The sequence below is a fragment of the Torulaspora delbrueckii genome, chromosome 2, assembly GCF_000243375.1.
Source record: "Torulaspora delbrueckii CBS 1146 chromosome 2, complete genome".
Lineage (NCBI taxonomy): Eukaryota > Fungi > Ascomycota > Saccharomycetes > Saccharomycetales > Saccharomycetaceae > Torulaspora > Torulaspora delbrueckii.
The window spans coordinates 987957-1013258 of record NC_016502.1 but is presented as its reverse complement, the minus strand read 5'-3'; the positions used below and the strand labels follow the sequence as shown (position 1 = coordinate 1013258).

At 42.2% G+C, this 25302-nt stretch overlaps 16 protein-coding genes and 4 non-coding genes across 20 annotated transcripts; 10 read left to right on the top strand and 10 right to left on the bottom strand.

The window, feature by feature from the left end:
• Positions 1-91: 91 nt before the first annotated feature.
• TDEL0B05730 (uncharacterized protein) lies at positions 92-1525 on the top strand (the record flags this gene model as incomplete). The annotated part of the gene is made up of 1 exon (XM_003679865.1): positions 92-1525. The coding sequence occupies one exon, from the start codon at positions 92-94 to the stop codon at positions 1523-1525; it is 1434 nt and encodes a 477-aa protein (XP_003679913.1).
• Positions 1526-1530: 5 nt separating this feature from the next.
• On the bottom strand, positions 1531-2445 carry CTO1 (Cto1p; the record flags this gene model as incomplete). Its single annotated transcript, XM_003679864.1, has 1 exon — positions 1531-2445. The coding sequence occupies one exon, from the start codon at positions 2443-2445 to the stop codon at positions 1531-1533; it is 915 nt and encodes a 304-aa protein (XP_003679912.1).
• Positions 2446-3209: 764 nt separating this feature from the next.
• TDEL0Btrna15L lies at positions 3210-3293 on the top strand. Its single transcript has one exon. It is a non-coding gene; the product is annotated as a tRNA-Leu (tRNA).
• A 287-nt stretch (positions 3294-3580) lies between these two features.
• RBP95 (RNA-binding ribosome assembly factor RBP95) lies at positions 3581-4399 on the top strand (the record flags this gene model as incomplete). Its single annotated transcript, XM_003679863.1, has 1 exon — positions 3581-4399. The coding sequence occupies one exon, from the start codon at positions 3581-3583 to the stop codon at positions 4397-4399; it is 819 nt and encodes a 272-aa protein (XP_003679911.1).
• A 396-nt stretch (positions 4400-4795) lies between these two features.
• Positions 4796-5257, top strand: SWM2 (Swm2p; the record flags this gene model as incomplete). Its single annotated transcript, XM_003679862.1, has 1 exon — positions 4796-5257. One exon carries the CDS (start codon positions 4796-4798, stop codon positions 5255-5257), a length of 462 nt encoding a protein of 153 aa, XP_003679910.1.
• Positions 5258-5344: 87 nt separating this feature from the next.
• CWH43 (Cwh43p) lies at positions 5345-8317 on the bottom strand (the record flags this gene model as incomplete). Its single annotated transcript, XM_003679861.1, has 1 exon — positions 5345-8317. The coding sequence occupies one exon, from the start codon at positions 8315-8317 to the stop codon at positions 5345-5347; it is 2973 nt and encodes a 990-aa protein (XP_003679909.1).
• A 363-nt stretch (positions 8318-8680) lies between these two features.
• TDEL0Btrna15K lies at positions 8681-8753 on the top strand. The gene has a single exon. It is a non-coding gene; the product is annotated as a tRNA-Lys (tRNA).
• Positions 8754-8862: 109 nt separating this feature from the next.
• Positions 8863-10971, bottom strand: GLC3 (1,4-alpha-glucan branching enzyme; the record flags this gene model as incomplete). Its single annotated transcript, XM_003679860.1, has 1 exon — positions 8863-10971. One exon carries the CDS (start codon positions 10969-10971, stop codon positions 8863-8865), a length of 2109 nt encoding a protein of 702 aa, XP_003679908.1.
• Positions 10972-11610: 639 nt separating this feature from the next.
• On the bottom strand, positions 11611-12222 carry UBC8 (E2 ubiquitin-conjugating protein UBC8; the record flags this gene model as incomplete). Its single annotated transcript, XM_003679859.1, has 1 exon — positions 11611-12222. The coding sequence occupies one exon, from the start codon at positions 12220-12222 to the stop codon at positions 11611-11613; it is 612 nt and encodes a 203-aa protein (XP_003679907.1).
• Positions 12223-12514: 292 nt separating this feature from the next.
• Positions 12515-12757, bottom strand: HTL1 (Htl1p; the record flags this gene model as incomplete). Its single annotated transcript, XM_003679858.1, has 1 exon — positions 12515-12757. The coding sequence occupies one exon, from the start codon at positions 12755-12757 to the stop codon at positions 12515-12517; it is 243 nt and encodes an 80-aa protein (XP_003679906.1).
• Positions 12758-12905: 148 nt separating this feature from the next.
• Positions 12906-13178, top strand: MAK31 (Mak31p; the record flags this gene model as incomplete). Its single annotated transcript, XM_003679857.1, has 1 exon — positions 12906-13178. The coding sequence occupies one exon, from the start codon at positions 12906-12908 to the stop codon at positions 13176-13178; it is 273 nt and encodes a 90-aa protein (XP_003679905.1).
• A 157-nt stretch (positions 13179-13335) lies between these two features.
• PET18 (Pet18p) lies at positions 13336-13983 on the top strand (the record flags this gene model as incomplete). Its single annotated transcript, XM_003679856.1, has 1 exon — positions 13336-13983. One exon carries the CDS (start codon positions 13336-13338, stop codon positions 13981-13983), a length of 648 nt encoding a protein of 215 aa, XP_003679904.1.
• Positions 13984-15078, bottom strand: MAK32 (Mak32p; the record flags this gene model as incomplete). Its single annotated transcript, XM_003679855.1, has 1 exon — positions 13984-15078. One exon carries the CDS (start codon positions 15076-15078, stop codon positions 13984-13986), a length of 1095 nt encoding a protein of 364 aa, XP_003679903.1.
• Positions 15079-15170: 92 nt separating this feature from the next.
• Positions 15171-15242, bottom strand: TDEL0Btrna7M. Its single transcript has one exon. It is a non-coding gene; the product is annotated as a tRNA-Met (tRNA).
• Positions 15243-16821: 1579 nt separating this feature from the next.
• TDEL0Btrna8Q lies at positions 16822-16893 on the top strand. The gene has a single exon. It is a non-coding gene; the product is annotated as a tRNA-Gln (tRNA).
• A 227-nt stretch (positions 16894-17120) lies between these two features.
• On the bottom strand, positions 17121-18821 carry VAC8 (protein anchor VAC8; the record flags this gene model as incomplete). Its single annotated transcript, XM_003679854.1, has 1 exon — positions 17121-18821. One exon carries the CDS (start codon positions 18819-18821, stop codon positions 17121-17123), a length of 1701 nt encoding a protein of 566 aa, XP_003679902.1.
• A 380-nt stretch (positions 18822-19201) lies between these two features.
• On the bottom strand, positions 19202-20767 carry EDC3 (Edc3p; the record flags this gene model as incomplete). Its single annotated transcript, XM_003679853.1, has 1 exon — positions 19202-20767. The coding sequence occupies one exon, from the start codon at positions 20765-20767 to the stop codon at positions 19202-19204; it is 1566 nt and encodes a 521-aa protein (XP_003679901.1).
• Positions 20768-20912: 145 nt separating this feature from the next.
• On the top strand, positions 20913-21518 carry RHB1 (putative GTPase RHB1; the record flags this gene model as incomplete). The annotated part of the gene is made up of 1 exon (XM_003679852.1): positions 20913-21518. One exon carries the CDS (start codon positions 20913-20915, stop codon positions 21516-21518), a length of 606 nt encoding a protein of 201 aa, XP_003679900.1.
• Positions 21519-21559: 41 nt separating this feature from the next.
• Positions 21560-22600, bottom strand: TDEL0B05590 (uncharacterized protein; the record flags this gene model as incomplete). The annotated part of the gene is made up of 1 exon (XM_003679851.1): positions 21560-22600. One exon carries the CDS (start codon positions 22598-22600, stop codon positions 21560-21562), a length of 1041 nt encoding a protein of 346 aa, XP_003679899.1.
• Positions 22601-23330: 730 nt separating this feature from the next.
• TDEL0B05580 (alkaline phosphatase family protein) lies at positions 23331-25301 on the top strand (the record flags this gene model as incomplete). Its single annotated transcript, XM_003679850.1, has 1 exon — positions 23331-25301. One exon carries the CDS (start codon positions 23331-23333, stop codon positions 25299-25301), a length of 1971 nt encoding a protein of 656 aa, XP_003679898.1.
• Between the last annotated feature and the right edge of the window lies 1 nt (position 25302).

The window sequence follows — 25302 nt, the reverse complement described above, 5'->3', positions numbered from 1 at the left end:
ATCGAAATAATTAATAAATATTATTCATAGATTCAATTGACATGCAAATTCTGAGTGTATTTCACATCAAGTGTAGCAGAACTAGTAGCAAATGACCAAAGAAGATAGTCCTGAAGAAGAGAATGGGATCATGGGCGGTTCGCGCTGTTTCAATTGTGACCAAAGCACATCCTCTAAATTCAAGCCTGAAAATCTTGGTGCTGCTTCACTATTCAAGTTACCTAAAAGCCAGGACTACGAAACAATCACATACGAGGCTCCTGAAGTCGGTGTAGGTAATCTGTTGCCGGAGTTTGAAGATGTCATGGGCATGGAAAGAGAAATTAGAGAGATGCCCTCAGATCGAAGGAAGCAGTTTTTATTCTTGCACAACATTGTCAATTCTTCGAGTGACAACTCTCAATTCCAAAACTCTGATGATCAAACAGATAAAAGCTTATCTCCTGCTCCAATTGCCCAAGATACAAGCCTTTATCATTTCAGGCTGACAGAAACTCCAATGCCGCTGCCTGAACGGGAGGAAAACGATTCAGACGAAGAAGAAAATCTAGTAAGGTCCATATTAATGATGCCGCACTTAGTCGAATATTCAATCCCTCATGCATTAAAACATCTGCTGTGCACGGACGATAATTTGATGGGGCTCAGTGACAGTATAACTTTAGAGCGAATTGTCAGGAAAAAGTCCTTAGGTGACATAATTCCAATGAGCTCTCGAGGTACTAGAAAATTCCTTCCTCTTGAGGTCGATTTTTCACCTACGCACGAATGCACAAAGAATTTGATCAACATATCAACTTTTATTCAGAAACTCTCTGACAAATTTCAACCTAGGATTGGCTCCTTTTTCAATACTAAGTTTCAATTCTCATACAGGTTCAATAATGGCAAATTTGAGATCACATATGGAATTTTTGAGGATCACGACTATTTCACTCAAGAAATGCGTGATATTGATTATATCGATCTTCATGTTTTCTCAAGGTATCTCCCAAAGGATTGTTTTGTTGAAGCAAAACCTTATTGCACAAATCAGCCATCCAATGAATGCTGTGAAAGAGAATGGAGGAGCTTCATAACAATGACAGATATTTATGCCGTGGTGGATCACATGCTCAAAGGTAAATGTAGCTTCATTCAGAATAGTAGCCACCTACTGAAATACATCAAAAGAGGAGGTTCATTGAAAGTTGCCGCCAAGCATTATGAGATTTCAGTGCAGAAAAATCAGCAGAGAATCTTGAGCAATATCAAAAGGTATATTAAGAACAAGGAAGTCATGTCGATGCAGAGAGCGAAAGAGCTTGGCAAAGAGAACTCCCTGAATAGTGAGTTTCACTTGGGCCTCTTTGATCAGATACTAGGATATTATGATGACTTGGGATCAAACACTTCGTTACCAAATGAAGCAACCTATGTCGTTGAGTTGACGGATTTTGAAGAAGTAATCCGAAGCATATCGGCCAAATATGTTTACGAGAAGTATGTTCACCCGGTATGCAGTGAACACCCAACGCTGAATTAACTTCCTTAAAGATGTATATTTTTCAGATCAGACCAGGATTTTGCCAGGAATATAGAGTTATAATCATTTTTCTCATAGCATTGAAGCCACCCACTATCTTTGTCATCGATAAACTGATCAATTATCTTTTGGTTCAGACCTAGTATTTCTAAGCTGAGCTTCTTGAACTTTGATTCGTTTTGCACAGGATCTATCAATAAAACGCCATTGACTTCGGGATGTAGGATATTAAGAAGATCGGTCTCACTATCACCAATATACCAAAACCTAGCACTAGACGGTTCTCTGTCTGTTAAGATATCCTCTAGTACATCGACTTTATCCGCCCCAGTTAACAAACGGTTGGAAAAATCCCCAGTATAGACTGTATTGGCGCTGAGCAACTGATTGCAATATATATGCTCTCTGGCAATTATATTATTTCCTATGGATGCTTCAATGAACTCACCCGACCAGTTCACAGAAATAACATAGAGATCATCTTTCGGTATTGGTAACATGAATTCGTTAAACCCTTTTCTCACTGAGAAGCATTGTTCCTCGAGCTTCTTCTTGGCAAATCGCGAGACATCAGAGAAAGTTATATTGGCAAATATTCTATACTTGGCCATCTCATTTGTACTACTCATCTCAAGACGTCTTGCATCCTTTTGATAATTCAACTCATCTTCGAAGAACGTTTTGAAGTTTGAAGTAGTTATAACAGACCCCGATGATTTGAGCAGAGGCAATGATCTCTGCGAAAGATGCCCAAGGGAACCTTGATGAAACCTTTCATAGTTTTGCATGTACGTGTCTGTAAAATGTGACCATTCTGGCTTTGAACCTGGTTTACAGTAATAAGGCAGCTGACCTAGAATACTGATGGTATCTCGATTAGTTATAGTTTCATCAAAATCGCAAATAATAACATTTTTCATCTTCATGAGAGACTTCATGATGACTGGCAGTTCGCCGGTGAGTCTTTCCCAACTGCTACGAGTAATACTACAATTTTAAAAAAAAGATTGTTTACACACTTCTATATCAACTCCAAGTGAAAATGAACAGAAAATTTAACTGTCCATCGAAATTTAGAGCCGACTCAAACGGTGTAATTATAGTTTATCTATGCTACAATCAGAAACGTTACGCCACATTACTGGATACAACTATAGAAAGCGGTCGTATCCCTTCAATGTCATTGTGCAAAATGAAGTTGCTTCATGAAATGATGAAGTAAGTGGTATCAAAATCAGAGATTAATCGCTTTTATAGCTTGAAACTTTTCCAGGTTAGAAACAGGGCATTCAATGATCACGTGATCAACCAGAATAGCTGCTAAGCGATGCCTACCGATGTCTGTGATTTACTATCAAAGAGGCCATTTTAGCTGACTTTGCATTCACAATGTTGCGTATCCCTCTTGCCAATTACCAATTGCCATGTATTTCTTGTCCTAGTTGACTACATGATTCATTAGATTTCACCAACATCTATTCATATGATCGATGATCGATGATAATGGTTTTGAAATAGAAAAGAATCATCGTTTGAATCAGTCCTCTCGAGGCAGATATCTTCCTCATTAGGCGATTGAGAAACCAATGATTTCATATACTTTAACAATACTGATAGTCTTTGCCAACGATATGGTGTGCCAGGTGATACTTGACTGATGTATTAAATATTCATAAATTAATATGGAGGGTTGGCCGAGTGGTCTAAGGCGGCAGACTTAAGATCTGTTGGACGGTTGTCCGCGCGAGTTCGAACCTCGCATCCTTCAGTAATTTTTGCCATTTTTAGACCATGTTTGATTGTATTTCTTGGATCAAGGTTAGAAGTACAGCAACTGATCCGAGGCTACTGTCTCTACTTCGTCTTCTTCACTGGTCCTGCGCTGCCCATCATAATTCAACTTTTAGGAGATGACAAGGTGAACTGGTGCATGGGTGTCTTGAAAAATTTGACCAGAGAACTAGCGATGAGCTTGTCAGCTTTGTTAATAAACATCAATATTGAAGCAGTTGCAAAAGCTGGATTGTGGTTCATAAGGTCCTTAAACCATTCAGGATGTCAGATCAGCATATTCCAGCATGGCAGCGAATCAAAATTAAACAAACTCAAAAAGAGGACGGAAGTAATGATTTTGCTGAGGAAGATCCATTAAATATAACGACCCATTTAGCCACGGGGAGTCTTACCAAGAAAGAGAAGCAGAAATTGATTAGAGGTGATAATAACACCAATAAGATAGCAAAAAAGAAGGTTAAATCAAACAGTAGGAAAAAAGAGAAATTAGCGAAGGATGTACGAGAAGAGATAAAGAGGAAGACAGTCCTTAAAGATCAGTTACGGTACTTGATCGATTTTTATTTAGAAAAGGTCTCTGACAAATTGCCAGACGATGTCCAAGATTTGGAGAATGTCAAGATCAATTATCCAGAAGAAAAGCTGCAGAAGAAGTCCGATGAAGAGCTTGGTGTAGTAGACGTGTGGAAATTTTCTAAGCAAAAACAGAACTGGCTGATTAAACATTTCTTTAATGTCGAAGAATTACCACTCGAGTACAATGAGCTAATAATGCAGTATTTCAAAGACTTGAAGGGTGAAACTTTGAAGCAGAGCATATCCGAGAAGTGCCAAAAAAAGATAGAAGAATGGAACAGCTATGTGGAACGAGAACTTGTTAAGATGAAAGAGATTGTCGAAGGAAACGATCAGGAAGAAAACAGTGAAGGGAATGAAGACACTGAGAAGCAAGTGGATGGCGATCTGAAGAAAAATGAGGAGGAACTAGAGATTCCACCGAACAAGGATGTTGCCTCGAGGTGTCTGAAACTAATTACAGTATGGGGATCTGACAATGGGCAGGAATTGAAAACTTTTTGATATCATTTCTCAGGTTTTAATTCAACATAGTAAAAATGCATTTCAATTACAACTTGTAAGAAGTTGCACTTTAGTCACGCCTAAAAACTACAAAGCTCGAATCGCTGTAGTAGGCTGTTTCAAGCCCACTCTCGAACATGTACATTAATAGAGCCAAACCGCCAAGACTTAAATATATAATCATATTTTTTTCAGTGGTGGTTTGATAGATCGATCCAAGGGTCTGATAGTTTGTAATATGAATAATCAAGCAAAGTGAAGTGGTTAGTTGAAATTAAACCAACATTTTTAGATACATTCTGCCTGATCGGATAGGAACTTTCTAAAATCTGAAAAAAACAGCATCGCGCGCTATTCAAGAGTGAGATCGAGATCAGAAGAGATGACCTGCTACAAATGGCAGACCCCATCTATCCATATGTGGCCCTGCTAAATTTGGTGAAGTTATTTACAACTTTGAGCGCTATTCCAGAAACTTATAGCCCATTGCTCCTACCCTTATACTGTGAGATAAAGAAAAACGATCAGCTTAGCTTTGAAGCTCTGAAAAATTGCAAAGAGATCTTTGCAAAATGGAATAACGGAGAAGATGACGTGGAGGAAGAGGTTGTAAAACGTTGCATGGATATGTGGCTCACGATCAATGGTGAAGATTATATCCTGAAAAAACCTCTTTCAAGTATACCTAATATTACGAGACAAGAGGCCGAGACAAACGACTACGTAGGCGAGAGCGAGCTCCAAAGGATCGAGTTTGATCCGATCACGAATGAGCCAATCAAAAATCCTTTGGGAAACTTGATTATAGAAGAAGTTGAAGCAACAGAATACGTTGGCTCCGACGATGATCATCGATAATTGCACAAATAAGGAACGTCTCTTTTATTAGTGATCTAAACATCGGCAGATAGCCAGAAAATATACAAACTACTTTATGAAAGTTGGTTATCCGTCGAATGTGTAATAAAGAGGCCTGTCAAACACATGATAATGGTGGCCCCTCTCGCCTTCATCGTAAAACGTGTCGGGGAAATGAAGCTCATCATTATCTAAACCATCCACCTTTTCATGTTCATAAATAGAATCACCATATTGGGCAATTTGCTCGTCATTTATAACTTGGAATTTACCGACCTGCAGTTCTGTATCGGTGATAGTACCTCTCGAAACTCTTGCGTAGCCAGTTCTCTTCAAATTTTTATACAGAATGTATTGGCACCATCTGTCATCATCCTCTGGATCAATGTCGTGCATGCCTGATTCATCACTCACGTAGTTGTTATAGTTTCCTTCATGAGGGTTTGTGACCAAGTAACTCAACAAAATCGCAGGACGATTCGTACTGCCCATTAACTTTGATAAAGCCTCACTTTGTAATCTCCTATCCTCCTCGTCTTCCTCCTGTCCGCCATGGAAAACGAAAATATCGACCAGTATGTCGTCGTAGGTCTTTATCGTCGCATGGATGGCGGGCGCTAATTCACCATGAGGGGAGGGCATCAAATGGTGAGTGGAATTGATAATTGGGAACTTGGATAGTAAGATACAACCCCAGGTGTGCTTGTTTGGACCTGGTCCGTAATCAACGTACATATTCATGTCATGCCCTAGTTTGCTTGTCAAGTCTCTATTTCCCATTACAATATGCTGGGTATCAGTCTCTAGCAAACCAACAACGTCCAGTTCCATTTCCTTCATTAAATACATCATAGATTCTTCAGAAGCCCACATGTCGTTGTCTAACCCAAAATGGATAGTCCAAATACCCGCCGTGATCAATTTTGAATCGGGGTGATAAGGCTGTGGGACACCCACAGGCCTTTGACTATAGGTGAATGATGCAACTAGACTCAAGCCTATCAAAGCCAGTAGCCCCGTACGTCTCTTAAAATCGTTGCTCAAAGTGACACCGCTTTTAGCTGTGGACAAACTGAATTTTGCAGCAATGGAACCGACAACGATACATACAGTGGAGAATGTGAGGACTACTTCGATCCTCTCTCTTAAAATCCAGCCCAATGGAACAAATGCGTAAGCCACAACCCAAACATGAGCCAAGATCAAAATGATATAGAGAAAAAATCCGACCAGGAAACTGAAGGTACTTGCACTAGCGGCCAAAGCATTGAAGTAGGTTGGTACAATCCAAATCATAGCAAGTAAATAGAACAAACCTCCAAAAATATAATTATTCCAACCTGTGATCCGTCTATCGCATAGAACTGCCGTTGAAAGAGCAAGTACAGCAGCAGGAACGAGTGGCCTTGCAGAAAACTTGTAGGAAGTTGCAGCGGCAAAGAGCATAACTGTACAAGTCAACCCAGACCAAGGCCAAGCGAGAGGTCCTTGAGAGTCTTTGCTGTAGCCCTCCCAAGACCAATAGATTACGGTGGATGAATCTGTCATGAGTTGATGCATGCCGAAAATTAGAGATCCAAAACCTAGTCCTACCAAGATTTTTGACACACAGCGGGGCGAAGTCTCTTGCACCTCAGGTTCTTCCTGGTCTCTCCCAAAGTGAATACTAGTGGTATATGGTGCTAGTATACCTGAAATGGTGACCAAAGCCAGACCTAATAGATTGTATCCACCATTACTGGAATTCATTATAGGCCAGAGAGGATTATTACTGTAGCATCCCATCTTGATCACGACCGTGAACACCAGACCGTAGAGCCACGTAGTCGAGAAGCAGGAAGTGACTTCTTTGGAAGCAATGCATTTCAAATTTAGCACGAACGTTGTTACCGTGACAGCAGTACCGGCGCCAACAACCAGTAACCTAGCTTCCGGAGATCCAACTAAATGGGCACCCACGACGATCAAGCCGCCTAATAAGGAACCGTATTGTTGAAAGATAGTAGGCATGAATGGGATGTATAGAAGCACAGGTGCAAGGAAATACAGTAATGTAGCCTCATAGCCGGAGATACTCATATACCACAAGGGAAAATACCAAATGCTACATGTCAAGGAGGTCAAAGAAGTCCAGAACATGAAAGAATTGAAAGTATTGGTCACGATGTAAAGGTATGAATCGCAGGAAGGTGCAGGACTGTTATTAGAGATGATCGTGACATCTTCAGTTTTCTCAAAGAAAATTTCTAATTCGTCATCTGCGGAGCGTATAATCTCTGTATTGGTAGTCTCCGTTTCCTTAAAGCTAATACCAGTCGCATCATCTTCCACTTTGATCACTGTTTTTTCGTCTTCGACGGTTAGGTCAAGGTCCTGTATTTGATTGCAGATTCTGAACAACCAGCCGCCATCCTCAGACGTTTCTGAAGTGACATTAATGCGTATCCTATCAAATTCATTGTATGCCAGCGAGTCAAAAAGGATGTCGAGGATAATGAGTGACCATTCAAAGTAAGCATAAATGGAATAAGCACCGGCAATGTGATGAACCTGATGCTTTATATACCAATGAACCAAAGGTACCAAAGTACCAAAAAACACGGTTGCGACAATACCCTTAGCCAGTCTACCTCTTGTAGCGAGGCGAGTAATCATGATATCCCAGGGCAATGTTAGCACGATGTAAGTGATCATAAAGACATCGTGAACATCATGATCATCAGTGCTAGTGATATATACCCAACCACCACAACTGACAGTCCTTACGACACCAATGATGAAACATATTACCGAACGGTTTAGGGAGAAATGGCCCAACAGTAGAAGGAATCGAGGAAAAGAGGTCAAAGCGATCAGAATTTGGAAAATCGACCGTTCGGGATACCTGTCACCAATCGTAGCTGAAACGCTGGGAAACCATTCGTCTGGATAACCATAATGGGCATTCTGGACAATCTTATGGAAGTGTAATGAGTATCCAGCGACTAGCGCTGCAAAGAAGGCTGCGAAGGCACACACAGTGTGTGCCAGCGGAATTATTCTCCCATTCACTGTCACCATCTTAAGCCGGCAGACTGAAGCGGCGAAATTCTTGAAGCAAGTGGTTACAGAGGAAATAACACAAATAGGCTCTTTAAGAGAATTAAATGCGATATTTGTAGAGATATTGATTTGCAGTTTTCGAGAAACTGTCTAAGCTCCGCTCTCTTATGAAAAATAAACAAAAAATAGAGAAAAACTACCAATGAACGCCATAATAGTACGGCATCATATATACCTGATTACTTCAACTTAACCAGGTTGCATATTATTATAGAAAGTTTTATTACTGTCATAGAAGGGATCATTATTAACTTGCTCGCGTGACTTTCAGTAACAGTATGGGCCCTCCTCAAAACTCTTTCGTACATCAATTCATAAAGAGCCTTGTTGGCGCAATCGGTAGCGCGTGTGACTCTTAATCACAAGGTTAGGGGTTCGAGCCCCCTACAGGGCTTAATTTTTTCGAAATTAGAACAAGCAACACTAAGTCCGGAACAATAATTGGGAACAATGATACGTCAGTTAAATCACTTTCGTTAAATCACACACTATATTACAGATTTCTATTCTAGCGCGCAAACCAGTGCGACTCTTGATGGAATGTAAACCTGTACAAAGTTCTTTCTGTTATTCCAGGCCAGGTCAGTGGTGTGGAACCTCGAGTTCTCGTCAACTCTTTCAAACCCACCATACTCCTTTCTATCGGTATTCAGAACAATCTTGTAGGTACCGGCAACTTCAACGCCAATTCTGTAATCAGTAAAACTTTGAGTTGGATGGAAATTGAAGATGAACAGCAACCCGTTACGCTCGAATGCTATCACTTTATCTGATTCGTTTTTCAATGAGACGTATGCCTGAGGGGTGTTCAGCCATTGATGTTGTCTTTCGCAGTGTTGCATTCCTGCATCAAACTCATACAGGTGCCGATAACGCAGCAACTTATCATCAACCAAATTAAATTGTCTACGAGCATAATGGTAACTATCGCCGTTGTTCTTATTTGGGAAATCTAGCCACTCGGGGTGACCGAATTCGTTACCTTCAAAGTTTAGGTAAGCTTCACCACCCAACGAATGAGTGAGAAGCCTAATCAGCTTGTGCAATGCAATACCACGATCTATGACTGGCGTACCGGGTTTCAGGACAGTCATATCTGTATACATGGCCGCGTCCATCAACCAGAATGCCAGAGTCTTATCACCGACCAAGGCTTGGTCATGCGACTCGCAGTAAGCGACAACTTTCTCGCCATGACGTCTATTGGTCAATGTATGCACTATCTTTGACATATCCCAGTCTTCATCCTTCTGCTCCTTCAAAATCTTTATCCACATATCTGGCAAAGCCATTGCCAGTCTATAGTTGAATCCAGCGCCTCCCATGGAACGAGGTAAGCATAATGTTGGATAACCAGAAACATCCTCAGCTATCGTGATCGCCGATTTTGGAAGTAGCTCATCAACCAGATCGTTGGCCAGCATTAGGTAGGCTAAAGCCTGTTCATCAACATAAGATCTATCACGGGATAAATACTCATTGTAGTCACCACTGAACCCACCATGTTCCCCTGCACCATGGTGTACGTATAGCATTGAAGTGACACCATCAAATCTAAAACCGTCGAATTGATAAACGTCGATGTAAAATGCCAAGTTGGAGAGTAAAAATCTTTGAACCTCAAAGCTACCATAATTGAAAAGACGAGAGTCCCATAATGGATGTTCGCCCCTGCCTGATGCCAATGAATGAAAGTATTGATGATCCGAGCCGTCAAAATTATTTAAACCATCCTCGACGTTCTTGGAAGCATGACTATGGACAACGTCCAGTAGAACCAAAATGCCCATTCCATGAGCGGTATCAACCAACTCCTTCAAATCTTCAGGAGTACCAAAACGAGAACTGATTGCGAAGAAGTTGGTCACTTGATACCCAAACGAGGCATAGTACGCATGCTCCATAATTGCCATCAACTGTATAGCATCGTAACCCAAATGCTTTATACGGGGTAAGACATCTCTTGTAAACTCCTTATATGAAGCAATTTTTGGCTCAGGTGATGAAATACCAATGTGAGCTTCATAAATTCTCAGAGAATCAGCTTTTTCATTGAAAGAGGGCCTTTTGTTCTTGAATTCGTATGGCTTTGGCGGGTTCCAAAATCTCCCTTCATAAATGGGTCCAAAAAGTTTAGCAGTCTCCTTATCTGGTTGAGTTGCCCTTTTTATCCAAGCAGGAATTCTATAAATCTTGGATCCATCTGGCAAGACAAACATGACTTTAATCTTACTATCATGAGGAATCGCAAAATCTCCGGCCGAAGTTGGAGGAACGGTTATGCTAAAATTACCAAATTCATCCTTATGCTTCAATTCATGTGATGTTTCATTCCAACCATTGAAATCACCAATCAGGAAGGCTTGCCTGGCGTTAGGGGCCCATTCCTTGTATCGGATTTCCTTGGTTCTGGCATCGGCGTGGAATCCATAGGAAAGATACGAATCTCTGGTAAATTTTACTAAGGACTGATACGAACCATCCGGTGTAGCATGCGTCAAATCGTGAACCCATTTATCTGCCAAATTTCTTCGTTCAGATAAAACCTGAGCAAACGGCGTTAACCATGGGTCGAAATCCACAGCTCCTTTGACATTTTCAGGAATCGACATGTCTAAATCTAATCTTTTCGACTGTTGGTCAGGTAGAAATTATTCGACAAACTGAAAACTGTTTGTATTTATACAACTGGAACCTGGGTACAGCCCGTGTAGCTCCTAGTACCTCATCGTTCGGTGTTGTTGGTTCACACTGCTTGCTTCCCCACCAAAACACCCCCGCTAGTTTTCCCCCTTGTGGGCTAACATCGGCCCCTTGCAATTGAAATACTTCGCTGAACCCGAACTAGCCATACATTCTCGCTCAACGCACCGCCAGTTCTCAAACACGACACCAATGGACATAGTAAGAGATTATCCATACAAAAGTGTAAAAACATGCTATGGGTTCCATCATACCATAAGGCTAGCATCACGTGAGTGATATACTATAGGATTGAATTTTGGCTGATGAGCATTCAACAGCAAGTGCCAAGTCTTCCCCATTTGTTCTACTTAAGGTGAAGGAAAATATCCACTCGCCCTAATAGCTCTCAGCGACTTCATGCGTTTGTGCGTTGTAAGTCCCAAGTAGATTCATCTTGGAGGGCGCGCGCTATTATAAACCAAGACAAGACATTGGCGGCTAAATTTTAAATATTTTGGTTCTATTTAAAAGAGAGAGCTCGCTACTGGGAGGGCTCGTTGTTAGCGTCAGCTACTCATCTCTATGTCACTTAACTCATCGCTAATTCCATCAGATTCGTCTAAACCGTCTTCATCACTAGCCTCAGCATCAAGATCGTCATCATCGTCGTCGTCTTCATCTTCATCTTCGTCGAAGTTGTCAAATTCTTCTTCCTCTTCTTCTTGTGATTCGTCACTCCCGTGCCCAAACAACTGGTCGTACTTCTCATCCGATGCATACTTGTCGATATATTCTTTGATCTTCTCTTCGTACAGTTTCTTATCGCGCAGTTGTAAAGTAGCTGCCTCATTGTTCAATGGATCACTCCCGTTGGGCTCTTTCAAGAGCCCTGGGATCATCCATTCCACAATATTCTTCAAATCATAAAGCGGAGACCAGGTTGAATTTATAACATCTAAACAAATGGATCCAGATGCAACGTCAATATTGGGATGAAGGATTTTGTTCACAAACCCTATACTAGGCGACTTGTAAGGGTAGTTATCGGGCAGCTCGACATGTAATCTCCATACTCCTTTCTCATAAGGTGTATCCTTCGGCCCGCGAAACTTCACATGGAACTCCTGCATGTTATCGTTGACCAACTCCACTTCATGATCGCTCATCAACAGCTTCATCACATCAGTCTCAATCCTTCTCTTTGAATTCCCACTATCAAACCGAGTTAGTCATCCGAATCAAAGACAAATCACACAACTAAACATACCTCATCTGTTCTGTAAAATATTAACTTGACCCTTAGTCCGCTATGCAATAGTTTAAACGTTCAAGACGTTTAATCCCGTTGATAGCACATCTAGTCGGTATTTCTTCGTTTCCTAGCCCTCATTCTTCAAGCTTCCTGGCCTATCTCGCTGTGCAATACGAAACCCCCAAAACTCGTCTTGCACGACGCCTCTATGATGAAGTTCAATTCAGGTCCTTAGACTGTTCAAGACGTCTCTTCATGTCCTCTAGAATCTCTTTTTGGTTTTGAACGTCGACTATACGGTTGTGCCTTTCGCTGTCATCCAGCAATTGAAACAATTCGCACATGTTTTCTCGCTGAGCCATCAATTGGTAGGCCGTTAAGGTCTTTAAAGTGACATTGTTGTAGTTTCGTTGCGAAACTTTTGAAATGCTGGTGCTTTCGCTGTTACCGGTGGTCGTCATTGGTATTAATGGTCTCGAGCGTAATTGTATGTATTAGAGATGTTGTTATTTTTTTTCGTTGTTGAAATTTTAGACGGAAAATTAAAGGCCAAGTTTATGAACTTTGATGACTTTTTAACACGTTGATGAACAAAGATAAATAGTCAAAATGGATTGTTTGAAACTACCAGATTTCATTGGGTGTACGTTGCACATTTCTCATGGTGATGGTAGAATGCTGACGGGTACACTGGTTGCTTTGGATTGTCAATTGAACTTACTGTTAGATCACGTGCAGGAACATCGAGGCCAAGATCAAGGTGAAAGATCACTTGGTTTGGTGAGTGTGCCACGCAATACGATAACTTCGGTCAAGATTTCAAGAACGAAATTGGATAGGTTGTGCCACATGAAGCAGGAGATACTGCGGCACATCATCTGAGGCCACAGTCGTACCTCGTTCCGTGTGATTCATGCTTGTAATTCATGCTAATAGTTTCCTTGACTGAATAGCTGAACTATTAATGATCGACGTATAAATTGGAGGGACTATTGGAGCGGTTTTAAAATGCACCTGGTGGACGAGTGAACCAAGAATAATGGTGAGTACAACGGATGCTCTACTGAGCAAGTATGATAAAGAATTCAAGAAGGCTACAGAACATCCATTGACCAAAGAATTGTGTCAAGGTACTTTGAAAGATGCTACTTTGTATGCTTATTTGGCCCAAGATTTGCAATTTTTTGAACAAGGTTTGAGACTGCTTTGTAAACTGACCGCTTTGGCACCTACGGCCGAAAGCTTGATAACTTTGGCAAAGAAAATTGGATTCTTTGCGAACTCAGAAAATAATTATTTCCAAGATGCATTGGAACTATTGGCACCCAGCGTGAATGAATCTAAACGCGAATTGCTAAAGACTGAACTGGTCGGGCGTATTAAGAATTACGTCGATTTCCAGGTTGAAATGACTGACGATAACAAATACACTTACGCTGAGCTGGTGACTTATTTGTGGTGTGCGGAAGAGGTTTACTGGAAATGGGCACACGATTCTCCCAGAGCTGCTCATCTGCACTGGAAATATCAAACTTGGATTGATCTACATGACGGTGAGCACTTCCAAGTCTGGTGTGAATTTTTGAAAAAAGAGGTTGATAGATACACAGTGGAGGAAGTTGAAAAGTCTTTCGAAAGGACACTAAAGGCAGAATTTGAATTTTTCGAAGAAAGTTACAATGCGTAATTAGCTCCATCTATAAGTTAACTCTTGACACACTTGATCCGCTTTTTTATCAGCGACTTCAGGAAAATTGGCTAGATATGTATCGAGTCTTTGGCGGAATGTCTGGCCGTTCCATTCCCTGGTTTGATGATCAAATTTAGGTACTCCAATTTGTTCGATAATGCAGCCGGCAGCAATGTTACCACAAATATTCGCAATCTTCAAATCTTGAGTGGCTGTATATGCGAGACAGAATCCACCCAAAAATGAATTACCTCCTCCTGTGGGATCAATCACTTTATCAGGGCTATTTTCATGGTAAGCAGGGTGGTGATATATAGACCTTTTGCCTGTCGCTAATTTTCTTGAGGTGAGAGTAAGACTTCCCAACTTTCCACATCTCAGAACACATACATTTTTGTCTGCGAGCAACTGATCAAACCTATTAATACATGAATCAGCTTCTTCAAATGTGAGCGGTTCTATGTCACCTAGTAATCGTGCACCCTCCTCCGCATTCGGAGAAAAGACGATGGCAAAATCTTCTTCTCTGCCAATAATTTCCTCTATTTCATTATAATGAGCCTGATCACATATATCGGGAAGAGGCTCCCATACGATTACCTGCGGATGACATACCGATGAGGATGTTTCCTCTTTCAATGAATGGAACCGCTCAGTTGAACACACTAAATGTAAACATTCGATTCTCTTGAGCTGTTCTTCCCCAAACTCTTTCCAGTCGCTTGCCTGGATTATCTTCTTCTGATTCAAGTATTTAAAGTTTCTTAAATCTAATCCACTGTAATGGTTCCATCCGCGGGTAGTTTCTCTGCTATCGTCATGCCTGAATACAGCACCACTTCCCCAACTTGTAATCTCCTCCATTAGCTCGGCAGGGAAATCGTAACCGCAATCTACTATCCACTTCAAACTTCTTGAAATTTTCGAGTCCAAAGACACAATACATCCACCTAGCATAGCGAACATGCCACCACCTCCTGCTATATTTTCATAGACCTTTCCATCGCGATCAATTATCTTATCAATTATCAGCATACCATTTGTAGTGATTAGCGGATTCTGAGGACCACTAGGCCCTTCAAGCCTAGCCATTGACCTTATCTGAAGGAATAAACGACATTCAGTGCTTCTCTAAATTGTAGATCTTGTTTGAATTGAACTTATACAATTGCAGTAAAAAAATCTAGCGCCGCTTGGTTTCGATCCAAGGACATCAGGGTTATGAGCCCTGCGCGCTTCCACTGCGCCACGGCGCTAACTAGATGTCAATTATAATTTAAAGAATTGATATATCAGCTATACTAATCACATGACTTTATGTTAGCACTATATGAAGCGCCTTGGAGTGATTCGGGAACCATGATATACGTCTGTTTAACCTTGTTTGCTATCCTTGCTGCTCACGACTTGGGGGTATCACTAAGAGACAATCCATTTTGGAAATTGCAATTGATTTAATGGAAATTTATTCAATTTCGCTAGGTATTTAAGTTCAGTCACAAAGGATGCCATTACAAATCGTCTTGGAGCTATCATAAACTCATGCTTTTTCCAGGCCTTCGTTGGGTCCATGAACCACCATTGCGCGGGATTACACCTACAAGAAGTCACAATACTTCTTAAAGTAGCACCAACCTACGGTGCTAAATTCGCATTTATATTTTTTATTTTTCGAACCTGCATTTATTTAGCAGAGCACGCTTGGATTTGTGCATCGGTCGAAATTGGTCGATTGTTACTGTCACGATTCAATTATTGATAAGATTTTACCCACATCTTGCCCAATTCAATAATGCAAACTATTGACCATAACCCTTTGAGTTATATCTCCCTCCTATTAACAAGTAGTTTCACGAGCGCTGCTTGGATAATATTAACACCAGCAGCTGGCGCTCAACTAAATTTAATTTGTACAATCTTATGAGCAACTAGTTTTCCTATCTTTCCCTGTTATGGCTTCTCTTAGAGTACAGATTTGAATATGTTAACGAAGGCCTTTTTCTTACCCTTGTTTATTGAGATGGAGAAGGAATCTCTCTGATTCTTGGCGCGAAAGCTAATGAAATAATACAAGACGTTAAATTAAAAAGTCTATAATAATTTAGTGGAGATACTCAGATCGCTTATGTCTTTAAAACAATTGCTTATCCATTTGAATTTTTCTTGAGCATATATTGGTGATTTATTTATTAAGGGGGGGGGGTTCACCCCTCTCCTCAGTACTGTGACAATTTTGAAGTGCTATTACAAGAGGATTGATGTTGCATAGATGCATGAGCCAAAAAGGTTGCTGATACCCATCAGATAGAGTTGAGGCGGGGTATCAAGATTTTTCACTGTCCAAGGAACTAATCGAGACGTAGATCTTTCTGACCCACTCAATTGACTCAGTTGACTACCTCCCGAATACAAAAACTTGGGCGACACTGGGAAAAGGTTGTTTTATTATGGGGACCTCGACTAGGCCACAGCAATTTTTAGTTCTTATTTCAGGGTTAAGACTCAATAAATGAAAAAGCTTTTTTTGCTAAATCTTAATGGAGGTCTTTCTACGCAGTAGCTCATTGTTTGAAATATTATCAGAATTAATGGTAGAGGAATCAGCATCGACAAAAATAGTGAAATGTTCGGTCCTGACATCAATTCCACAATTATATTTTAAAATATCTGACCCCACATCTTGAAGACATAACTCGCTCTGATGATTAAGCGGTATATAATACCACGACAGCACAAAATGCACCTAAGGAGAAGAGATCTGACAATAGAGAGTCATATGATGCCTTACCATTGGTAAGATAATATTCATTTCTTAGAAAATACAAGGACTTTAATGGTTCTATAGTGTAGTGGTTATCACTTTCGGTTTTGATCCGAACAACCCCGGTTCGAATCCGGGTAGGACCTTTTTTTGCCGGCTTGGTTTTTTCTTGATTATCAATTAACCTTTATGGGTTTTTGATGCCAAGAAATTGAAATTACGGTTTTTAAAGTTTCTGTATTACTCTTGTGACAAAAAATTTATTAAAATACTTGCTCTTATTTCTTTCAAGGAAAAATAAAAGTTTCAATAAATTACATTGCGCATATATCATTGCGCTTGAACATGTTTTACCTAAATTTTCCTTGGTTAATTAATTTAGAAATTGTAGGATTTGTTGTGTGATATTGTACAATTCCACGCTGGCGTCTTCAACTGGTTCTGATGATTTAGAGTTGCTCAAATCATTTTCGGTGTTCTTTGAATCCGGTGATACTCTTTGTAAACGGTTAAACGTTATGTCTGCCATTCTCTTGACCCCGTTAATGATTTCATGATCGTTCTTAACCAATTCGGCTACTTTATCGTTATGACTTTCCAAGAGTTGCAGTATTGTCCATAAGGCAATGTGTTCAAATGTAGCGTAATCACTGTGCAAGAATCTAATGAGGAATCCACGAATGCCATCCTTTGGTTTTTCCCAGGCTTCTATGATTCTTGCGTAGTTGTTAATTCTCGAGCAAAGGTTGGCCAATGCGGCGGCTGCATTCCCTGATACTTCTTGATTATTGGAAAAAGTCATTGGAATCAAGGCATCCAAAATGTTGGCATCCAAGAGATCCAGCTTGGACACATCTGCTAGGGCCAATATGGCAAAACATGCGGAAATTTCACTTTGGACACTAACGGGAGAATCAAGTGCCAATTCTTTACATTTTTCGACAGCACCGCTTTCGAAAAACTCTTTACGGTTTCTTTCTGATGATGCAGCCAGATTTCTCAGGGTGGAAACTGCATGACACTGAATCTCTTCGGATTCTTTGAAATCGAGCAATTTAACCAATGGTTTCAAGAAACCGGCGTCCACTATTAGTCCCTCGTTTAGTGGATGGATCGAAATATTCCTAATACAAGCAACACTGGCAAGCACCAAGGGCATAGAGTTACTCTGAATCAATTTCACCAAGTGTGGGAGACCACCTGCTCTTACAATCTCTAATTGGTAACTGGTATCTGAAGCCAAATTTCTCAATGCCAAAGTGGCTTGACATTTAACTCTTGAAGAAGTCGAATCCATTAAAGCGACCAACTTGGAGACTAAACGTGGTTCTGTTTGGGCCAATTTCTTCCTGTTCGACTCATCAACGGCGATGTTAGATAATGCAGTTGTACAATAGTACTGAACGTCTGGGTCAGGCGAAGACAGTAATGACACAAGCACAGGCACAGACCCAGCATTTACCAGTTCACGTCTATTTTCTTCCGAATGGGTCATGTTCAACAGGGCGCCTGTAGCGTTTCTCTGCACACGTATGTGCTTCGACTTTGCCAACCTGGTCAAGGGCACCAGAGCACCTGAAGTGGCTATCTTGTGCTTGTTGTCATCCTGAGTGGCAAGGTTAGTGATACAACCAACTGCATTACATTGCACTTCGACATTGTTTCCCATCATCTGGCTTATTAAGGGCTCCAATCCACCCATCTCGACAATCAACAGCTTGTTATCATTGTTGACAGCCAAGTTCCCCAATGCTGCACAAGCAGCTACCTGAATCTGAGGATCATGGCTCTGTAAGAGTATTAAGATTGGTTCCAACACGTCACGGGAGACTGGACGAACGTATTTCTCTGTAATTTCTGCGAATGCCAAAGCTGCACTTCTCAACAAGTTCAAATTATCCGAGTAAACAAGTGTAGTCAAAGCTTTCAACGGCTTGCCCGAGTAGAAGTCAAAGCGGTCCTTATCTTCCAAATACCCCAGTAGTAAGGTGACCGCTTCTCGTTCATTGTCTGCAATTGGTAGAACACTAGCCTCGTCAGAGGAGTCCTTGAGACAACTACAACATGCACCCATCACAATATGACTATTCCAAACGTCAAACCTCAGGCCAGTAACCAGTTTATAGGTTCTTGGTTGTTCTAGTTTGTGGTAAACCCTCTTTTCCGTGGATTTTTCTTTCTAGAGGTCTAAAAAAAAAACTTACGACAGTTAAAGTAAATACTCAAATAAGCTAATTCCTCTTGAACAAATCAATTTGCTCGAACTTGAAAACAACTAAACTAAATGGAATTGCTGAACCAGACAGCCGTCCGATCGCGTGCGGCTTCTTTTCTCTTTGTGAGCTTTCTTTGTTAGCTCGTTTCTCTAATAACTTTTGCCCAAGAGAATAACAAAAAATCACGAAATCGAGAATTGTAGTAGGCTTATTTATTCAATTGCCTTGCTATGTACGATTACAGTTCTAAAGTTACAGAGCCCTCGGTGACGAACAAGTCGCACGATTGGAACTTACGTAGTGACGTTCTTTGCGAGTATACGCAGTGTGGAGTGCCCATGTCTATGACCGCGCATTCTTCGAAACGGTTAGGTGCGACCATGCTAGCCATAGGCAATGCAGCTAGTGGCCAACCGCAGCTTATGACACCAGTAGCTTGCACAGTAGAGCTGAAATTAGCCATCCCTGTACTGCTGTCGAACCCACTAGGTATATCTAGAGACCATACTTGTCTTTGATTCTGTAATTCATTACACCAGTCGATAATGTCGAGGGTACGAGTCTCCATGGAAGTTGCCGAGTCGTAGTCCTGCGAAGTTGAAGAACTCTCGTCGAGATCAGCCAAACTACAGTCAAAACCTTGCATGGCGTCAATGACAATCTCCACAGGGCTATTCAGCTTGTCTACAGCATTTTTCAATGCGCCAACGCTATTGACGACTTTACCACCACATTTCTTAAACAGTTCGTATTGTTCCTTCACCTGAGAATCCTGCAGGTTACTTGCCGAGCATGTGAACATGGCTATTACTCTAATGTGACCGGATTGACACAGATGTCTCCCAAGAGCCATGCTTCTTGCACCGGAACGGTTGGAGTCCGATGTTAGGATTACCACTAGAGGTTCAGCGTTACTGTTGTCACGACGCAGCCTGGAACGACCACCTAGTCTCTGTTTCAGGAAGAAAGAGGCGTTAGTAGCGAAATTTTCTAGCATGATTAGCGAGTTGATTCCGAATTGCTCGGAGTTAACTCTCTCAATTTCAAGTAATTGCACCGGCGTAGCCATTGGAACAACCTGTTTAGAGTCCTTTACCTTGAGAGTATTTACCGAGCTAGGGCTGGGAGGAGCAATTGAATGTGATCTGCTCTTGATGATCTTTTCGAGCTGTGCGACCATGGTTTGCTGCTGTGTTTCTTCGCCCTTCGAGGCGGAATGGAGTAAGTGGGTTATGTTGATAGATTTTGTCACAGGACCGTTCTCGACGTCATAATACTCATCATCATCATCATCATCTTCATCATCATCGTCATCTTCGTCGTCTTCATCTGAATCAATTGAGTTCCATGCATCATTTTTAGCATTTGGGATCACCAATTCGTCAATTTGATACTTATCGTTTTCGGGAGATTTCTTATTATGAGAAACCAATCTATCCTGTGGAGCCACTTCATCAAGTTGTTTCAATTCTGCAAAAACATCCTTCTTGTTAAACATTCGTAAATTTCCCTGGAAATCAAAATCATCCTGTTTTTTCAATTGAGCAACATCGTCATCTTGCCAATCGGCCGAATCCTGTTGAACTCGTGGTTCTTTGAAATCGCATTTCCCACTAGCCACACTCAATACTTTCAAATCCTTCAGACGAGAAGCTCTAACTTTGAATGCCTGTGACGTACCCCCGTCACCAAACTTTACATCGTTAAGCGTCAGACCCTTACCTGTAGCCTTTGCAATCTTCCCCTGAATAAGCTTGCCATCCTTCAATTCGACCCTCACACCAAATCCAACGAACTGGGACATCTTTGGCTAGTTGTGTCTTATTGGTTCAAGTCAAAGGTATATATATATACAATTTTTGAAAGATTAGCGAGCGAAGCGTTGAAAAATCGCAGTTCAGAGTCTAGATGATAAATGGAACCAACTTTTGTATGGTGCGAGAATCAAGATGGAAAGCAGTGTAGCAAGTTCATTGCAACGGAAAGTGGCCGTTCTTGGGGCCCGTAATGTCGGTAAGACTTCACTCACGGTACGATTTGTTGAGTCACACTTCGTAGAGTCATACTATCCCACAATCGAGAATGAGTTCACCAAGATTATACGGTTTAGAAAACATAATTATACTTTGGAAATACTGGACACCGCTGGTCAGGATGAATTTTCACTCCTAAACATGCAATCGCTCATCGGAGTGAAGGGTATCGTGCTATGTTATAGCGTAACGAACAGAAACAGTTTCGAAATGATCAGTGTGATTTGGGATAAGCTTGTGGATCAATTGGGTAAAGATAATCTGCCCGTAGTAGTAGTGGCAAATAAGATTGATATGCGTACGGGCCAAAGTCACTGTGTTACCAAGGAAGAAGGTGAAAGATTAGCAAAAACGATAGTAAGCAGTGATGGAAAATTGCATGCTGGATTTATCGAAGGAAGCGCAAAGGATAATATCAACGTCGATGCAGCTATAATGATGCTATTGAAGAAGATGGAACAACAGGAGTTGGGAAATGCTTTAGAGAATGGTGGAGATGCAAAAGGATGTAGGATTATGTGAAAAAATAAATGTATATTATCAAACTATAGAGAGATCACTGTTTACCAACTGGTGTAACCACCATCGACAACAAGATTCTCACCAGTGGTATAACTCGAAGCACGAGCAGCCAGCAAGTAAAGCATGGCTCCAACAAACTCTTTAGGATCTGCCATTCTACCCATAGGCACACGTGACGTCCACTCTTGTTGCAAAGCGGCACCTTCTGGAGAAGCGCTAATGACTTGCTTTGTCAATGGAGTAGCGATGTAGCCTGGAGAGATAGCATTGACACGAATCCCATAGCGGGCCCATTCGCATGCTAGCGAACGAACCAAATGCAGCACACCTGCCTTGGCCATGTTGTATGCGACCTGAGGCTGAGGTGTATTAACGATCAGGCCCGACATGGACCCGATAAGCACGAACGAAGCATTGGGGAACCTTGGCAGAGCTTCGGCCGCGGAATTGGCCACAGCGGAGATAGACTCTCTACGTTTTGTGTGGTTTAGAAGCTGGCGCGTCATAGCTTGACAGATGTAAAGGGACCCCATCAAATTAACTTTGACTAGGTGTTCCGCGCGATCCGCAGGGTAGTCCTTGGCGGGAATATTCTGACAGTATCCCGCGGTGTGCACCAACTTATCCGGCAGAATACCATCGTGTTCCTGTGGAATAGCACAGATCAACTCTTCGACCTGAGTTGCATCACTGATATCACAAGCCCAGGTAGAAATTGTAACGGGCTTTAATTTGTTAACACGAATGAACTCGCGCAGCTCAGACTCCACAGTGGCCAACTTGTCGACCGCCAGGTCGACAAGTGCCACTTGGGAGCCCTGGGCAACCAATGCCTGTGACAGAGTGTGAGCCAAACCACCGGAACCTCCGGTGACAATGGTTACATGGCCATCCAGCCTGTAGTTTGGCACTATGTCCGATACTAGCGGGATTGATGGAGTGTCCGGGGTTGCACCGCGGACCATACCGTTCTGTTGGTCGGCGGTATTGGCGGCACGTAGTTCGGTCTCGGCAACCCTACGGGCTCCACGATCGTCGGCACCAGTAGCGAGCGGTCCTTCTGTGATGTGTTCTTTAGTCATGGCGTACGTGTATGGCCCCTTCTATAACGGAATGGTTTATACAGCTCCCAGCACCGTTCGCCTGGTATATTTATAATGACCCGTCGTTTCTTGTGCGACAGATCGAAACTAAAAACTCCAGCGGTTCTTTTCCGTGGGGCCCACAGCGCCCCTAAACGCGTTGCTTTTGCGACGGGGACAGAAGAAACAATCGAAGCCAGCGCCCACTGGAATAAGAAACATTGGTGGAAACAAGTGGGCCAAAATGGGGGATTCTTCTACAAGATTCTGTCGGACTCCGTGCGTAGGTTTTGAGTTTGTTGAGCTTGTTGAATTGAGTTTTTGAGTTGTTATGCCATGTTTAGGGGAGGAGTGATCATTGTCCCATTACGCTTTGCCTGTCGCTTCTTGTGATAATTGCGTAATGTTTTCTTTTTTGCGATAAGCTCGGCGGCTAAATAGGATGATGATTATGATGATGATAGAGGTTAAGGGGAGTGCAATGATGTAATGCTGAATATTTCGAGATCGACCATATGGCCTGGGAAGAACTGAAGGTGATTTGCATTCCATTTTTTATGTAGTATGTCTTTTGCATAGTCCTGATTAAAGTCATATTGCAATTATTCAGTTGAAAAATTCAAGGTCGAATTAGTATCCTTATCATTACACTCAGCTTAGTAGAATATAGATGCGCGCACGCGCGCGCGCGCTAGAAATTCATCTATCTTCAACTCTATGAAGGCGCCCGATGAGCGAACTAGACAATAATAGCGTCCTTTCGCAGGACTTTTTAGATGATCCACACAACGTAACGTTGTGGACTCGTGCACGGTACTGGCTGCGTCAGAAACTTCATCGGACTAGTGACTGGCGACCCCAGGGGATCCCACTTTATGACCTTGACTCGCAGGGTCGTTCCCTGGATGATTCGCTTCTCAAGCGTCCACGCAGCTTCCGTTGGCTGTGGCAATTACTCGCTACCGTTCTCTTTGCTGCTATTACACTTACAGTGGTCATCGGAGTGATTTCTACCACTGGAAAAACACCTAAAGGTGTAAATTTCGACCCTCACAACCAGTACTGGAACGGTTCCCATGCATTTTATCCTCTGACAGTCGTGGTATCACTTGATGGGTTCCATCCATCACTCATATCAGAACGGTTTACTCCCTTCCTGCACGGGCTTTACACTTTGAATTACACAGATAAGATCACAAGTTCTCCCTACATGTTCCCCAGTTTCCCCTCTCAAACGTTCCCAAATCACTGGACACTCGTTACTGGTAAGTATCCGCGCGATCACGGTATAGTATCGAACGTATTCTGGGACCAGGAGTTACAGGAAGAATTCCACCCTGGTGTGTTGGATCCTCGTGTGTGGGCAAACGCCAGTACTCCCATATGGGAAGTCTTGCAAACTGCTTACAACCACCAGGGTGATTTTCCTTTCAAAGTTGCTGCCCACATGTGGCCCGGCAGCGACGTCGACTATTCATCTGTAGATTCTGTCCCAATAGAGCGTACGCCTTATTACAAGGACGACTTCGATGCTGCGGAGTCACTCGATGCCAAGCTAAAACGTGTGCTTGAGTTTGTAGACATGGGATCTCTCGAAGAACGTCCGCAGTTGGTTCTAAGTTATGTTCCGCAGGTGGACGCCTTTGGGCATCATCATGGGTACCCTATTGCCGATAAGAAGAATAAGAACTTCCGCGAGTTCACTGAGGTGCTGAGCGGAGTAGATCGCTACGTTGAGGGAATCGTGTATGGATTGGAAGCTCGTAACGTGTCGCAGTTCGCCAACGTCATCATCGTCAGCGACCACGGTATGAGTAACATTGAAAATCCGGCGCACATCGTTGTGTGGGAAGATTTGCTGGATAAACAGCTAAGGAAACGTGTGGAACATGCCTACGGAGAAGGCCCAATGCTTGCCGTGACGCCACGCGATCATTCCGATACCAACGAACTGTACAGGGAGATTACCAAGTCTTTGAAAGAGTTGGGCGATTTGGGGAGTAAGTTTACGGTGTACTTGAACGGGAACTTCCCTGAACGGTTCCAATTGAACGATGTTGGGAACAAACGAATCGCACCGATCTGGATAATCCCTGAGCCAGGTTACGCAGTTATGAACCAGGCATTCGCCAAGAAACAAAAGGACAAAATCGTTGGGAACCATGGATACGATAACCATACGCCTGAGATGAGATCTTTGTTCATTGCGATGGGACCATTCTTTGAGCGTGGTTACGTTGAACCGTTCGAGAACGTTGAGTTGTTTGACTTGCTATGTGATTTGAATGGAGTTGCAATGCGCGATCGATTTGGTGATACGCAGGATACGTTGTTTTATAAGAAGTTTATGCAAGACGAGTTTGAGGATGATTTTGCGTACTTGGAGACGTTGTATGGTAATGGTACGAGTTACAACCAGATATGGGCGGGAGAGACAGAGGAAGAAGAGGACGAGGACGAGGACGAAGACGACGAGAAAATTGAAGGTGAGGAGAGTGAGAGCAATAGCGATAGCGAGAGTGACAGTGATAGTGAAGATGAAGACGTGAGCGAGGAACCCACCCCGACGTCTTCGGCTGAAGCTGCGACCGCAACTGCAACTGCCAGTTCGTGGCTTGACTCCCTCACTCAAGAAGCCGAGGAACTAGTACAAGAAGTGGTGGATGAAATACAGGACTTGATCAACAATAATGTTACATAGC